Source organism: Crotalus tigris, unplaced genomic scaffold (assembly GCF_016545835.1).
Source record: "Crotalus tigris isolate CLP2741 ecotype Arizona unplaced genomic scaffold, ASM1654583v1 scf7180000017774.6281472, whole genome shotgun sequence".
NCBI classification, from domain to species: Eukaryota; Metazoa; Chordata; class Lepidosauria; order Squamata; family Viperidae; genus Crotalus; species Crotalus tigris.
In genome coordinates, this window is record NW_024096625.1 from 1,306,821 (window position 1) to 1,324,300 (window position 17,480).

General features: G+C 36.0%; 1 protein-coding gene across 5 annotated transcripts in view; it reads left to right on the forward strand.

Annotated features, from left to right (window-relative positions):
- Positions 1-213: 213 nt before the first annotated feature.
- Positions 214-17,480, forward strand: part of RBM44 (RNA binding motif protein 44) — a 57,729-nt gene continuing 40,462 nt past the window's right edge. The window contains exons 1-9 of one of the 5 annotated variants that reach the window (XM_039341943.1): positions 214-642; positions 4,900-6,383; positions 7,034-7,089; positions 7,714-7,884; positions 9,861-9,936; positions 10,305-10,389; positions 11,013-11,075; positions 14,724-14,834; positions 15,170-15,539. In XM_039341943.1, coding sequence (XP_039197877.1) covers positions 5,013-6,383; positions 7,034-7,089; positions 7,714-7,884; positions 9,861-9,936; positions 10,305-10,389; positions 11,013-11,075; positions 14,724-14,834; positions 15,170-15,195 — 1,959 coding nt within the window. In that variant the 5' untranslated portion in view covers positions 214-642; positions 4,900-5,012 and the 3' untranslated portion in view covers positions 15,196-15,539. Of the gene's footprint in view, positions 643-4,899; positions 6,384-7,033; positions 7,090-7,713; positions 7,885-9,340; positions 9,995-10,304; positions 10,390-11,012; positions 11,076-14,723; positions 14,835-15,169; positions 15,540-17,480 lie in introns of those variants that run through there. The other 4 variants (XM_039341941.1, XM_039341942.1, XM_039341944.1 and 1 more) reach the window with 4 other exon arrangements.

Here is a 17,480-nt window from a genome sequence, read left to right on the forward strand (position 1 = left end):
TGTAGTTATTTAAAACAATGTTGTCCCTTTGCATAAATGTAAAAACTAAACGAAAATATCATTGACCAGCAGTAAAGATGGATACTTTATTTTGAAAACCCCGCGCTAAATTTAAAAAGGAGAATCCAGTTAGCATCCGGCTGTTTGGACACTTATTCCAGAAGAACTAACTTTCATAATAAACCTCGCTGTTAAAATACCAACATTGCCCAGACTAACGGAAAACCCAGTATCAGAACAAGCGAGGACACATCTACGAGCCAGATCTCAAACCCGTCGCCCTTGATGAATATTCTAATTCCAACAGAGCACGAGCTCTTTTTGCACCAATCCACGGGGGAGAGGGAATCAGCCAATAACATTTTGATTGAAGACGAACGCCCTCGATAAAAATGAACCGGTGAGGCACGTGGGTAGGTTCAGTCGTTGGGCCATTTTTGTTCTTGCTTGGGGTTAGAATGTTTCAGTTAAGATTATTTCTGCTGGTTCTGCCCCTTGCCGGATTTCTAAACTGTCCGTTTTGCTCTTGGAATGTGCTACCGCATGAGGGGACACTTAAGTATTATAAGAAGTTGTAGTTTGTAAATGGCGTGCATTACAAAGAAAACGCACCACGAATTTTTAGAAAACTTTTTCCGGAAGGTAACTTTGGTTAAATTGCTTCCCTTTGGTATATCATGGTTCGCCAGGTCTGAAAAAAGATTAATTTGCTGTCTGTGGATGTCATTTAGTATGTATGGGCTATCTCTTACTACACCTGTTTCTGAAATGTGTAAGATAACTGCCTTAAGTTATTCTAAAGGCCTCACCAGTATTTTCAACCATTTGTTTGATTTAGAAAAGGCAAACGGTAGCAAAGTGCAGGTAGTAATTAAGAGTGAGCCACGTTGAGATTTAGGAGAAATTTTATCTTTTAGAAGCTTTTGAGAATACCTTAATGTTGCTATGTAAGCCTTGACTGTAGCTCAAAGACAAATTGACAAAAATAAAAATTGCCTGCTATTACAGTACTTTTCTAAGCCTTAGAAGATTAAGTTATAATCTGTCTTGTGTTTCAATGGGGTAAAAGTTTAAATTAGGCATAACAGATTTTACTGCTTGAATAATGTATATTGGAGTCATCTCAAACATAACTTTACTGGTAAGTATCACAATATTTATGATCAAGAAATAATTAAAGTAAGGAAAAATGTTTTAAAACCACTTAATAAGAGCAGTGGGATCCTGATCTGTTCAGACTAATTTACACTAACAGGAAATATGCTGAAAATTGCTGGAATACAGAATAACAGAGTTGAAGGAGCCTCTATACCATTCTGTAAAAATGGCTGTCCAATCTTTTCTTGAAAGCCTTCAGTGATGGAGCATCCACATCTTCTGGAGGCAAGATGTTCCACTGATTAATTGTCCGCACTGTCAGGAAATTTCTCAGTTCTAGGAAAATGTAATCCCAATCCATAATACCATTGGATTACACATGTTATATGGAAAATAATGTATAATATATAATACAGCTAAACTCACATGGGAGTATGGTATGATATTGAATATGAAATCTTTAGCTACTGACAGTTTGGTCTAGCAGTTAAGGAATCAAGCTAGAAACCAGTAGACCATGAATTCCCTCTTTAGACATGAAAGCCAGCTGGGCAACTTTGGACTAGTAAGTCTCTCTCAGCCTACAGGGTTATTGTGATAGAAACAGGAGAAAGTAGTATCAGGTATGTTTGCTGCCTTGGTTATTAATGAAAATTATAATTGTGGTATATAACATGATAGAGTTGACTGTGTTCCTTTTAAAGTGTATGTATGAATACTGGAATTTTATTGACCATGGCAAAGATCTAAAGTTGTGTGCTTTAGCATTCAGCTTTCCGTAACTTGATGACTCCTGGATATAAACTTAAATCCAATAGTCTTGCTGATTAGGGAGGTAAAATGTAATCCAAGATACCTGGAGGACATCAATTTGACTAAATTGTATTAGAGAATTATCTCCTCAAATTGAAGGAATTCCCTTCCCTTCATTTTAATTTTTGCTAATGGTCAGGTTGGTCAAAGGGGGACATTAATTTTTTTTAGGTAGGCACACTCAAGGCTGTATGTGTGTATGTGGCCTAAATTGATTTGCATACAGAAAGTAAGATGAAATTATTATATAATGTCTATACACAATGTTCTACTTAGTATAGATTTTAAGACTGAAAATTTCTTTGCCTTCCATGAAGTATAGATTAGCATATTCTTGCCCTGTCATACATATATACTTAGTGTGACTGTGAAATGCGTGGCATATAAATTTAATAATATTTGAAGTGTGCAATGTATTTGTGTGTGATTGGCTTCAAATCGGTGTTCACTAATGGCAACTGCCTGGACAAGTCCATGCAGTTTTCTTGGCAAGATTTTTGGTAATAGTTTGCCTTTGCCTGCTTCCTAGGACTGAGAAAGAGTGATTGGTGCAAGATTACCAGTTGGCTTCAAACCTAAGACAGAATTAGTTGCTGCTAATCTTCCAGTTACTAGCCTTTTGCCTTAACCTCTACACCAGTGGTTCTCAACCTTTCTAATGCCGCGACCCCAGATACAGTTCCCCATGTTATGGTGACCCCAACCACTTATACATCACTGGGTGCCAGAGGCGTGGTCAAAGAAAAGGGGGAAAACATGGCAGACAGCCTTGTTTGGCGACCCCCGTGAAATGGTCGTTCGACCCCAAATGGGGTCCCGACCCACAGGTTGAGAACCACTGCTCTACACCAAGCTGGCTCTTTCTATGTGATATCTATCATATAAACATATAAAAAATTTAATGAAAATGTTTATGCTTTGGGTTTTTTTAATGCATGTCCATGGTTTCTGAGAGATTTTTCACTTTATGAGACAGTATTTTGCTTAGTTTCCTATTGACTACGCTGATATGAGCCTTGGTGGCACAGTGGTTAGAATGCAGTATTGCAGGCTAATTCTGCTCACTGCCAGGTGTTTAATCCTGACCGGCTCAAGGTTGACTCAGCCTTCCATCTTTCCGAGTTTGGTAAAATGAGGACCCAGATTGTTGGGGGCAATATGCTGACTCTGTAAACCACTTAGAGAGGGTTGTAAAGTATTATGAAGTAGTTATATAAGTCTAAGCTCTATTGTTATTTTCTTTAGCTCATTTATATTTGCACTGAATATGTATTCACAGTTTCCTTTTCTGTTGGTCTTAATCCTTTTATTTCATTTTATAACTTTTGAAATGAAGTGTTACTCTACTACTGGTCAATGATCACAATAAAATTTTTCAATTTTGTGAGAGATTTATTTATTTTAAAGTACTTTTGTGTTCTCAATAAAGACTGCTTATCTGAAATCTTTAGTCCCGTGACTGGATACATCAAATCCATTAGTGGTAGTCTCTTCCTTCTTACCTGTTTGTGGAAAGCAGTTACTGTGGCGATGCTGATTCTGAAGTGTATGACCACAGATTGCAAAGTACAAGACAAGCTTGATTTTTTTAATTCCTTCAGTTGAGTTAAATCTTTATCTTCAGAGAATTTGTGACCTTTTGTTACAATTTTGCAGGTATAAATTTAGTTACATAGAATGCTATAAAATTAAGCTTAATAGTTTGCTGTAGATAAATTCTGAAAAAAATATTTCAAACTGATTTACATATGAAGTTATAAAATAATTCTAAAATAAGAACTCGTTAAACATGCTTTAACAAGAACTCGTTAAATATGCTTTACTTGGACTTCAGTAAGGCATTTGACAAAGTAGATCACATCCTACTACTTGATAAGATAGAAAAATGCAGGTTAGACAGCATCACCACCAGATGGATCCGTAGCTGGCTGACCGGCCGTACTCAGCGTGTGGTCCTCAATGGAACCACATCTACATGGAGGGAAGTGTGTAGTGGGGTGCCCCAGGGCTCTATTCTGGGCCCAGTGCTCTTCAACATCTTCATCAATGATTTGGATGAGGGGATAGATGGGAAACTCATCAAATTTCCAGACGACACCAAGCTGGCAGAAATAGCCAACACTCCAGACAGGCTTAGGATACAGGAAGATCTGGACAGACTTGAACAATGGTGAAAAAAGTAAGGTTCTACATTTAGGCAAGAAAAACCAAATGTACAGGTATAGTATAGTGAAGTATTAATACCACTTTACAATGCCTTGGTAAGGCCACACTTGGAATACTGCATCCAGTTTTGGTCACCACGATGTAAAAAAGATGTTGAGACTCTAGAAAGAGTACAGAGAAGAGCAACAAAGATGATTAGGGGACTGGAGGCTAAAACATATAAGGAACGGTTGCTAGAATTGGGTATGTCTAGTTTAACGAAGAGAAGGACAAGGGGGGACATGATAGCAGTGTTCCAATATCTCAGGGGCTGCCATAAAGAAGAGGGAATTAAGCTATTCTCCAAAGCACCTGAAGGCAGGACAAGAAGCAACGGGTGGAAACTAATCAAGGAGAGAAGCAACCTAGAACTAAGGAGAAACTTCCTGACAGTTAGAACAATTAATCAGTGGAACAGCTTGCCTCCAGAAGCAGTAAATGCTCCAACACTGGAAGTTTTTAAGAAGAGACTGGACAGCCATTTGTCCGAAATGGTGTAGGGTTTCCTGCCTGAGCAGAGAGTTGGACTTGATGACCTCCAAGGTCCCTTCCAACATCATTATCATCATTAATATTATTATTATTAAGGCTTCAGGAACTGTATATTAAAATCCTAAATGTAAAAGTAATTATGCTTAAAAGCTTAGAAAGAAAAACTTCAGATTAATTAGTCTTGATCTACACCTGGTCTCCTGGCTGTTTCTGTGTATGAGTTTAATTAACAAAATCCAGTAATTACCAAAATACTAATCTTTATAATTTATATATCTTGCCTTTAAACAGGTGGAAAAGCAATAGTTAAACCCCATCATCTCTAAAGCAGTTTTAAGAAAAATACATTTAATAAAGTTGCCATTCAAGTAATTGTTTCAAATAACTACCCTGAGACTGGGATCATGGAATGTAGAAAATGCAGAGTGGAAAAAGATGCAGATACATCACCCATCCTGAAAGTATCACAAGAGGCAACATGTTTCCAAAAATATGAGGTTGATAATACCAGTAGTAATCTTCAAATGGGAGCTGAGTATTCCATTTCAAGCCAGTCGTGTTACTTAAGTGCCTCACTTTTAAACTTATCAAAAGAAAACCTAATTTCATCAGGCAAAGAAGAATGTATGTATATCCAAAAACAGCAACAAAATACTTCAAATGCAGTAGAAACTACAAATGAAAGAAATATTAATACAGATTTCTGCTATTTTAAGAATAAAAGTGCAAACAAATGCAATTATTTTGATGATAACCCTCAGTCAGAATATCATAGTGTTGAACAGGATTATGTTGATAGTGTCTGTTCATATAGGCAGAAAACAGATAATTCAGAAATTTTTCAAGTAAAGAAAATGATAAATGAAAAGAATGTTACAGATCATCAACAGCCATTTTCCACATCAGGTTGTGAACAACATTACAATGGCAATGAAATATCAATATTCCCCCAGATGTTTCAAGATGTCAATTATACAGAAAACCAGCATATAACCTTAGGTGAAAAAAGAAATGAGAGTCTTAGCATGTTTTATAGTATTGTTGAAGATTCAACTCATATTAAGGTTAATAAAAAAAAGAATAATTCAAAATTATTTTTAGCTAACAAAGCTGAGATAGAAGAAAAGATTAAAGTAAAATTTCTTAGTGATACCACACTGAAATCTGTTACTGCTACTACTAAAGAAATACTTAAAACAAATGATTATCTAAACAAAACTGGAAATCCAAACATATACCAGGAGACAACGTTACTACCTTTTTCTCAGGTTTCTCATAATGCAGAAGATTCAAATATATGTGCCCACAAACCATCAGTTATCGTTAATAGTGATATAAAGAACTCTATCTACAGTTCCTGTGAACATCATGGAAATTACATTGATAATTTTTCTAGTACAGAATTGAAATGCATCACAAATACATATCACGAATCTTGTAACAATCTTAAAAGTGCAATTAACCAAGCTATTGATGCAACTGCTGACTTTAGAGCTAATTTTACAACAAGTCGTGCTATTAATGTTAAAAGTTCAATGGCATCTAAGGCACAAAACACTGTGATAACAATGATGAGTAAATGTAGGCCCAGGGAATGGTTGGCTCCAGAAATAATGCCTGTAATGGCTGACTATAGAAGTGTTGCCTGCAATACAGACTGGTCATGTATCTCTGGCAATGTGGAGATGATTGACTCACAAGTAGCAATATCTGATACGTTGGAAGATTGTATTACTAATGGTGCTACAAAACATGGATGGAAATCGAAATCTGAGGTAATTGAAAAATGTTGGGGAGCTTTATATAATTACCAAATTATTCCCTTGCACTTCTAATAATTCTGGGTAAAACGTTGCATAAGCTGGTGTGATTGTATAAAGAAACGTTTGCTCAGAACTGCTTTGGAATGATGCTTTAATGCAAAATCTTCCTTTTCTCCCTCTCCCATTGTGATGGAGAAGTGTTAGGGGTTTGATTGATTTTTAAGAAGACGACCTTGGTCATATTCATTTTATGGATGATTATTATATTTGTTTTAAATATCTGTAAGTACTATAAGTAGTATAAATTACTGCCTTTTGTATAAGTAATTATTATACAGTAAAAAAGTCTTTCCTTTCTCCTCTACACATGGCATGCCTCCCAAATCGAAGTGTGGTAAGGAATCTATTTCTCTAGTAATTTTAATTCAGGCAAATAATATTAAATATATACCCTAGTTTTATTTTGTACATTTAAGTATCTTCCTCAGAACTTTCTGAAGAAATCCAGTGAAAATTTTCATGACAACAATTGTAGGACTATTTTATTATATCATGGTCAAATACTTAATATAGGATTGATTGAAAATGAATAAATGGTGAGAATACTTTATTGTTATGAATTACTCACAGATATATAATTTTTTATACATTGATCTTTCCAGGATCCTTTGGAATGGAGTAATATCACTAGCAAAGATTTGAATGAAATTCCATACAGGTATGATTTCAAAAAAATGTTTTTCTTTAAAATAACAGTCCTCAGCTTATGATCATAATTGAAACTACATTTTTTTGGTTACAGGAGTCATTAAGCAAGACATCACATGTCTGCTTCACTAAAGAACTGCAATCCTGGCATTCCTAGTTGTGGTTGTTGTTAAGTGAACTTGCAGGTTGTTATGCATATGGAATAAAAGCTGCTTGCCAGAAAAAGTATGCTCCTGTGGGGCTGAATCCCTCCAGAAGGCAGCCCCTTTTCTCTCAAAGAAGGTTAAAAAAGGCCAACCCCAAATTCAAGTAGAATTTTGGCATGGAGTATTTGCAGTATCGAGCATTTGCAGCCAATCCCCTAGGAAAAGAAGATTCCCTCTTTTTTGCGAGGACTGGCTGCAAATCCTGCTTGGATTTTGGAATGGACCTTTTTCAGCCAGTCCCCAGAAATTAGAGAGAGGGCTTTTGCAGAGGCTTGCAGCTATAGCATTTATGGAAGACCTGTAAACCTAATCTCTTCAAAATTATAAGTTTATGGTTAGATCTGAATTAGTGAATAATTATATTTGAAACCAAATTAAATGCACAAAAGTAATTTCTTAAAGCTATTAACTAACATTTCTACTGAAAGGATGATGCAACTATCAAAAGAAAGAAATTGTTTGCCAAACTGTTGTAAAGAAACATTACAGAGAGCCATCAAAGCTGAAATGCAGATTTTAAAACTTCGTTATCAGATGTTTTATCAGCACTGCTGGCAGAGTTGCAGAATTTTTATGAAAGAAAAGGAAAATATAAGCAGGTTTGTAAGAAATGTTTAAAATAAATAGGTTCTATCAGTGCTTTTTTTGTAAAAAAAAAAAAAAAGTGCTTTTTGAGAGGTAAGAGAACTCACACACGTCATACAACCCGCCTTGCATATCCTACAAGGTTCCATCCAAAAAGTGCTGGAACTCCATTCTCGGTGTTCTGTGACAAAAAAAGCCCTGGGTTCTATAGAGAAGACATAAGATTTGGGTATTAAAATGCAGTTTCTTGCATATTTACTCATTTTATTTATTTATTTATGAGACTTATATACCGCTTTAAGTGCAAGCACTCTCTAAGTGGTGTACACCAGTAACCAATGTGTGTATGTGTGTGTATGTATATATATATATATATATATATATATATATATATATATATATATATATATATACACACATTGCCCCCAACAATCTGGGTCCTCATTTTACCTACCCCGGAAGGATGGAAGGCTGAGTCAACCTTGAGCCAGTAAGATTAGAACCGCTGATCTGCTGAACACAGTCAACTAAATTTCTTCCTGACTCTCTACTTTGTTTTTTCCCCACATCAGCCATACATCTTTTTCCCAGTTTTGTTTCCTTCTCCATGTCTCTGCAAGTTTTATATCTTCATCCTGTCACCTCCTATTGTTGATGTTATTCCTTTAAATATATGTCTGGGTTCTAGAAGTAATGTGAGAAAATGAAAACTGAGTTTTCTATGAGATTATTTCAGTCATCCCTCGTTTTTTCCCCCTAACATTCCATTCAGATGTGCTTTCCAGGAAGCTAAGGCAGTTATCTAACACAGGGCTTTTCAACCAGTGGTATGGGTACCACCTGTGGTACATTGGCACCTGGCAGGTGGTACGTGAGCACCCTAGAAAAGTGGTAGTGGGGGAGGGGAATGAGCTGAACTGGTGGTAGCACCGCACAAGCCTGAGTGAGAGATGGCTGGAGCTGCATGGCTGTCAGAGCTCAGTGGAAGTGCCAGGATCAGAGCTAGGCTCCAGCTGGAGCTTGGCGCTGATCCTGGTGCTTCTGCTGAGCCCAGAAGAAGCTCCGATCAGCTGGAATGTTGCAGCATCCCCAGGGTCTTATGATTTACATTCAGATGTTTGGCAACTGATTTATATTTATGACGGTCACTGTGTCCCAGGGTCATGTGAAATGACCAAAACCTGCTGCAACCACCCAGCAGATGGGGTGGAATAAAAACCGAACACCCCCCATCCCACTCCCGCTGCCAATCCTCAACAGAAATGCTCACAACAATGAAAACCTTGGACAGGAGGAAGAGTGCCACCGGGCGAGCAGGCAGGTGTCTTGCTTGGCTGTGGCTTGGGAGGCACTTTTTTCAGTGCTATTGTAACTTTGAACAGTCACTAAGCAAACTGTTGTAAGTCGAGGACTACCTGTACTTTATCACTTTTTTCCTTTTTTTTTTTTTTTTTTTTTTTTGGTCATCAGGTTTTTGACACCTTGTTAGGCGACTGGTGGTACTCGGATATTGCCATCTCCGAAAAGTGGTACGATGGGTGAAAAAGTTGAAAAGCCCTGATCTAACATGATACAGAATGGATTTTATGATGTCCTTTCAGGTTCTTGAAGGGTACTCTCAGGATCCCTTTCAGTCTTCTGTTCCAAGATTAAATATAACTATTTCTCAGCTCTCTTCATAGAACATACTTTCCAGTTCTTTGAGTATTCAGTATGCAAAATGTAGTTAATGCAGTCCTTGGCTGCATCAACAGAGAGAGAGCATCAAGATCACAAGAAGTGATACTTGTGATATATACTGTTATATATTGAATATGTGTCCAGTTGTGGTCACCACAGTACAAAAAGATGGATGCAATTTATGCCTGAAAGGAGAGGGTTTCTAATAAAAATGTAATTTAAGGCAAGATTAGTAAGAAAATTGGTTGGAAAATATTTTGTCTACTTATGGAAATACTGCATTTATTTAAAATACTGTCTTAATTTTTAGTTCACCACTTGGAACCAGTAAATCGGTGTCAGAAATGTTATTGTCACAAGATAATGAAGTACCTTTCCTGCACTTAGTGAGTTGGGGCTTGGGTTTTTTCCATATTTATTTAATTACTTTGAGTTTGTGGTCTTTTGAAGTAAGATATTTTAAAAGCAAATTCTAAAATACAACACATTTTTAGTATCCATATCTCAAAGCATATATATTATGTAATATATATTGTTTTATCTTGAACATGAATATAATAAACTTGACTAATATATACTAATTCATTTTTGTTTCAAATTGTTCAGTTTCTAAAGTAATATTCAAATGTTCAAATTTAATTAGCAAAAGCAATTCAAGTTTTTGTTATGATAATTTTGAGGAAAATTCTCAGAAAAATATAAAATAAGCCAAAGAATCACAGCATCATTGAAAACAAAATAGACTTTTTAATAGATTACATCTCAAAAGAATGAAAACAGTGATTCTCATCAGTGCCTTTCCAAGATGGAGGAGAGAGAAAATAGTCTTGAAGAGAAAAGTAAGTTCAACTTCTTTCTTTAAATTGTATTTGGAGCTAAACCAATAATCAGTGCCTGACCTACAATGTAAATGTAATGTGCTCAACTATCAAGAGCCAGTTAAAGCATGGGTTTCTGCTTTCTGGACCAATTGTAATTTCAGAATACTCTTTATATATATCCCTATGCAAAGTATTTTATGGTATTACAGTAATCTAAGTGGTGGGTAGAGGACATTTTACTGTTACCAGGTCTCTGCAGGTTGGGAAACAACCAGGGTGGACAAGGACCTCTCTGCCACTGCCTACTCCTGTTTCTAAAGCAGAAGTCATGAGTTCAGACAAATCCTCAAATCATAAACCTGATCTTGAATAGGTAGTATCTCTCTGCCCAGAATTATAGTGGTGCTCACTCTCGTACAAACCTGGGCTGCTTGGGTGCAATTTGAGCCATTTATACCTTACCATCCTCCAGGCACCAACATATCAACAGTATTCCCCCCACAATCAAGGACAGCAATATATAATGGTGTTCATCAACATGTCCCAATATGTTGGGATGGTTGACCAGAATTGCTTCAATAGTGAAATGGGAGGCATACGAATTTAATAAATAAATAACCAAAACAAATATATTCTCACAGATTCACGTGTTCAGTCCTTCATTCAGTGCAGTGGCCAGGAACAGCAGAGATCCAGTGAGAAAGGTGAACTACTTAATTCCTTCTTTACCTCTGTGTACAAGCAAAGAGAAAAAATAGTCTGACCTCTCGAAAGCAGCACAGTGGAAAACAACAAGAATGTGGGTCAAAATAGACAGGAAATGATAAAAAAAACCTGTCCACTCTTGACAAGTTCAAATCGCCAAGACCAGATGGCTTACATCCCAGGGTTCTTTTTCCCCCCATATATTTTATTGATTTTTTAAAAACATAAATCACTTAGTAGTTGGTAAACTGTGTGTATGCTGGGTTTACATTTGTAAAGAAAAATAATTAACAATTGGTTTCTATAATCCATAATCCACATAGTACATTTAGTTGATTTCCCCTTTCCCCCAAAATGTCTTCTTTACAAACCTTGAATTAATACAGTTCTTATTATTTTGATAAATAACAATTACATATATGATTTTTCCCAATATTCCTAAAAATAATGGTCACATCAGCATATTTCTTTTCTATCTAATCGTTCTGGTTGCCTCATCTTATATCCTGTTACAGTCCTTATTTAAATTTGTTTCTCCCATAAAGTTCAAAGTATTCTTGCTGGTTAAGATTTTCTCAACAGTTAATTACATTTAAAGATTTAAATCCATTTTTCCTATATAAACCATCTCAACACTTTTACATTTCTTAAAGAATAGGTAAAAACAGTAAACAAAAGGAAAAGAGAGCAAGAGAAAAGAAACATAAAAAGTAAAATATTACTTAAAATATATATTCTTCCTAAGCTAATATATATTCATCCCCAAAATTTCTTATTCTTTTTAACCATAACTAAAAATATATTTAATCTTTAAATATTCCATTTAATGTGTCTAGTCATCTAATCCTTTAACTCTTATTCAAAACATTTTTTCTTTTTTATACATTATCATTTCCCTAAATTCAAACACATTTAATTATCTAAAACATTTCCTTCATCTAAGCCATTTCAACAATATTATATTACTTATATCAAGAAATAAAATAAAAAAGGGAAAAGAAAGCATACATATTATTTAAGGAATTCATCCCTCTTAGAATGACATGTATTCAAAATCTTTTCTATTTCTTTAACCATATTCAAACAAATGTTTCTTTTTTAAATATTCTCTCTGGTAGATCCCATCATCTATTTTCTTAATTTTCATTTTAATCTTTTTCCTTTGACCAGTATCTTTCTCGAACAATGTGTTTTGCTGAATCAAAAAGTTTTTTCATATATTCATGATGGTTGCTGTAGGTATAAGAAGTAAATAGAATAAAGTGTCTTTATATGAGGATTTTGCCTTTCCATGTTTCTTGAAAATCATTTTCTTCTTCTCTGCTTCTCTTATCACTTCCTTTCTCTCTGATGTTTTCAACATCTCTACATTCCATTTTATCCAATCTGGTTTTTTGGCCTCAGATTTATTTTGTAGTCTTAAGGGATGAGTTGCTTTTTCCATTTCTTATGAATTTTTTCCCACTAGGATTAAATCATGTTTTCTTGCTTTGTTAAGTTCCATCTTCGAGTCTTTATTTTCAATTTTGTGTCCACTTATTTATGTTTTCTTGGTGTGTTCTATCTACATGTCTCTGATCCATGATGGCCAAAAATTGAAGTTTTCCTTCTTTTCTGCAAATACCTTTAGAATCTCAAATAAATATTTGAAATCCAAAGAATTCAAAAAAGATTTTTTCCCCTAAAGTTTATAATTCTCTTTGTCTGCAGCCCAGATTGTTGTCTTTTTTGCCACATCTGTTCTTTCTTATTAAAGCTTTGAAGGTCACAAACAGATTAACTTTTCCCAGATTTTTGGAAAGTTCTTTATGGAGATCATAACTGTCATAATCTTCATCCACCACTAGGTGTCAGCATCTATTTAGTTTTCAATATGAACAATGATCTTCAAAATGAGAGTCTTAATCATTTAACAATTTTAAACTTGTCTAAAATTAAATTTTAGCTTTCAAGTTTATAAATTTATTTCACTACCGTATATTTTGATCCTCCATGGAAATTTTAATTCGCCGCTTCTGTTAGTATAAGGTGGGGCAGAAGTCCCCCTCCTTCACTTTTGGAGGTATTTTGCTTCTTAGGGATCTTTTCCAAGAAATTAAGTGTAGAATAGAAAAGGGAAAACCAGATTCCTCACCCAGTTTCAAGCATGCTGTTTACTGTAGTGCTGTTAGTTCCTTTGGACTTTTGTTGCAAGTAACTTGGACTGATCGGTGAAATATAGCCTTTCTCCTGTCGGCTTAGAAAGCTTTCCCCAAGACGAACGGAAGTACTGCCATCATTCCAGAGTCTCCGGGGCACACTTATTTCTTTGCCGCCTCTCCAGGGCTGCTTGGATCCATTAGGGTCTCCAGGAGGACGAAAATTAGCTGTGGGGGTATGGCGGTCTGCAAGCCCACAACCAACTGCTACTGCGCAGGACCGGAAGTCCTCCATATCCCAGGGTTCTGAAGGACCTGGCAGATGTGATCTCAGAAGCATTGAGCAAAATCTTTCACAGCTCCTGGAGCACGGGGGAACTGCTAAAGGACTGATGTGGTTCCAGTGTACAAAAAAGGGAATGCGGGAATCTACAGACCAATTAGCTTGACATTAATACAAAAATCCTGGAAAAGATAAGCAATAGATTTGTGAGCATCTAGAAATGAAAAAAGAGATTACCAGAAAGCAGCACAGATTTTTAAAAACAGACCATGCCAGATGAACCTTGTTATACTATATCCACTGCATTTCCCTGATTGGCTAATTTAGTCACTTTTATCAAAGGAATCAATAATAGAATAATGAAGGGGATGTTGGAGATCTTCTAGTCAAGTGTTTCTCAACCTTGGCAATTTTACGATGTGTGAACTTCAACTCCCAAAATTCTCCAGCTAGCAATGTAGCTGGAGAATTCTGGGAGTTGAAGTCCACACATTGTAAAGTTGCCAAGGTTGAGAAACACTGTTCTAGTCCAAGCATGTCAAACTGCCGACCCGTGGGCCTGATGCGTCACGACAAAATCACGGCCACCACATTGCCAGCAATGGGGAAAAAGTCACGATATATCATGCAACGTCACATGATGTCGCGAGATTGACATGCCTGTTCTAGTCTAATCCTCTGCTCAAGCAGGAGACCCTATACTATTTCAGGCAAACAGCCGTCCAATCTCTTTAAAAACTTAATCACCTTGATCATTTATAGATGCTTACAAATCTGCTGCTTGATTACCTTTTCCAGAATTTCCCCAGGTATCGTGTCAAGTGACTGGTTTATAATTTCCTGGATCCATTCCCCGTCCCCCCCCCCTTTTTAAAAAAAAAAAAATTGGAAGCACATCAACTTTTTTCCAGTCCTCTGGCAGTTTGCTTGTGCTACAGGAGCTCCCAAAAATTCATTCAGTAGTTCCAAGATCATATCTGCCATTCGTTCAGTACCTTGGGGCATAAACCATCCAATCCAGGATACTTGAACTCATTCAAATAAGCTAGGTATTCTCTTACCAATTCTCTCACTTATTCACTTAGGATCAACACCCAGAAAGAGGTTGCCGGGGAGCAATAAGAATTATGACAGAGACTTCTTTGCAACCTATGCTGGTATGCTTTGCAGCCTTTGAGAGTATACTCAATTGTTTATTTTTAAATATTTTTAAATATTATTTTAAGGTTCTTTAAATACACAAGAAATCAGCGAAGAGTGGTTTGATGCTACAGAGAACCCAACAACACTTGAGTCATCAGTTTTGTGCGCCGACCCTCTAGAGAGCTCTCCAACAGGTCAGTACTGATTTTGCATTGGTTTAGAATAATGCAGATAGTGCTGCGAGTTTTGATTGCCTTTTTCCTGGAAGCATAGGAAAGCTCTTTTTTGTTGTCTTTTGGGCAACCCTATGCATAGATTTGTCCCTGTAGAAAGTATTTCTAGAGATTTTATTAGAGAGTTAATACTTATCTCTTCCCTCAAGGGAAAAAGTGTATTAATTTATATATTGAGAAATACTGTATTCTTCCACCAAGAAGAACTAAAAAGGAAAGTAAAAGTAAGTAAAAAATAATTTGTTTCCTTTTTATTTGTTAGCTGACTGTACCATTCTCAATTTATATTTCTTTAGGTGCCAGAACTGCCATCATACACTGAGCTTTGCATTTGCTAGCTGCCAGTTTGCCGTGGATATGAGGGGAGGGAGCTAGATGAGAGGGGCAAAGTAACTAGTCATTGTGCCTTCCAGAAACACCATCTCCGGGTCAAAACTATGGGAATGGAATGTTGGCTATCCAGCCAACCCGCTGTTGAAGAAACAGTTACCAAAATAATTTATTCAAATATAATTGGACAATAAGGGACTATCAAGGGGGAGGAACCGGGAAGGAACTGAACAGGGAAAGTTAACTGAGAAAATTTGGTACGTGAATCTTTAGTTCTGGCTTTGCTACACAGGTAGTCCTCAATTTACCACTTCAATTGAGCCCAAAATTTATGTTGCTAAGTGAAAATTTTGTTAAGTGAGTTTTGCCCCATTTTGCGATTTTTCTTGCCACATTTATTAAGTGAATTACTGCAGTTGCTAAATTAGTAACATGGCTGTTAAGTGAATTTGGTTTTCCCATTGACTGCTTGCCAGAAGGTCGCAAAAGGGGGAATCACATGACTCGGGAACACTGCAGCTGTCATTTTTTTTAAAAAATAAATTTTTAAATTTCTTTTTTCAATTAAAACATTAAAAACAGTTTAGTTATTTTAATTCTTTAGAAATTTTTAAATTCTTAACGATCTAAGAGGGGAAAAAATCAGGAAAAAGAGACAGACACTTTAAAATGGGAGATAGTGATGAATTTTTCAAGCCAGAGAATAAAGGGCCAATAACTTTTGTAAACTATTATAAACTAACACTTCACAACAGGGAAAATATTTAACTTTTAGAAATTTTTAATCTTTTAACAAACAAACAACAAGTCATGGAAATGGAAACTGACATTATAGTAACTTTCAAAATATGTCATATGTTTAAGCTTATGCCCACAGAAGACCCAAACAATTTATGTATCCAAAGTAAATTATATAAATTACTAGAAGAAATAGTAAAGGTTCTAGAGGAAACCCTAGCTACTCTGAAACTCAGTAACAAAGCCAGAAACCCCAACCTAAACAAGAAGACTGCATCAAAATTGAATATAATAGGGAGCAAACAGCTTCTAAAAAAAATGAACTTAAAGAAGAAAACTAATACACCCAAACTAGACACAACAGGGAGCAAGCAACTTCCATAAAAAATGACCCTATCTATAAACCTAAAGAGGAAGACTGATGGAAACAAGTCACTTTTAAAAGAAAAAACCAAGAGCGAAGCCCCTTTTATTTACCCTAGCCTATTCCAATGAAGCCCCTCTGGAACTGAATGATCGCTTTCATAGCCTCCCCATGGAATAACATCTATAAAAGAGCAGTCATCAATAGTTTCTTTAAAAAGAGGCAAACCCAGTATTCCTATGACAGGAAGAAAAGAATCCCAGACTTCCCTAGGGGAAAAAAGGTGAGTATTGGTGATAGGAGATTCAATTCTTAGGGGAACCAAAACTATAATCTGCAGACCAGATAGTAACTCTACTATAGGCAGTTATGTTATCTCCCTGGAGCAAAAATCAAAGATGTAACTGAGAACCTTATTAAAATAAACCCACAGATTACTACCCCCTTTTTCTTCTACAAGTGGGGACCAATGACACAATCTGAAAACAATAACAAGAGATTACAAAAAGCTAGGGAAATAAATTAAAAAATTAGGACCATAAGTGGTGTTTTCATCTGTACTTCCAACAAAGATCCAACATCCAGTGAGGGAGAAAACGATTTTAGTAAGAACCACTGGCTTGACAACCACTGGTGTTGTCAAGAGAACTTTGGTTTCCTAGACCATGGTCTGTATTACCCACATGAAGGGTTCCTGGCAAGGGATGAACTGCACCTTAGAAGTACTAGAAAAAACATATTTGGAAAATGACTGACTTATTTTATTAGAAGGGCTTTAAACTAAAATTGAGGGAGGGGGCAATCATCATGACCCCTAGAGCCCAATTCCAAGCAAAAAGTACTAGACAACCAATCATATAAGAAGGTAGGGAGTAAAGAGAATGAAAAAAATATGAAGAGAGTGATGGGAAGGATGGAAAACCCAATTACAAAGGAGATACAAGAAACATACTCAAAACCCATTAAGAACTCAAATATCTATGCACTAAAACTCAAAGTTTAGGGAACAAACAGGGTGAACTTGAAGTATTAGTACATGAAGGCAGATATGACATAGTTGCCATTACTGAAACTTGGTGGTATGAAACTCATGGCTGAAATGTACTAATGGAAGGATACAAATTATTCAAAAGAAACAGATCTAACAAAAGAGGAGGTAGAGTTGTATTATATAT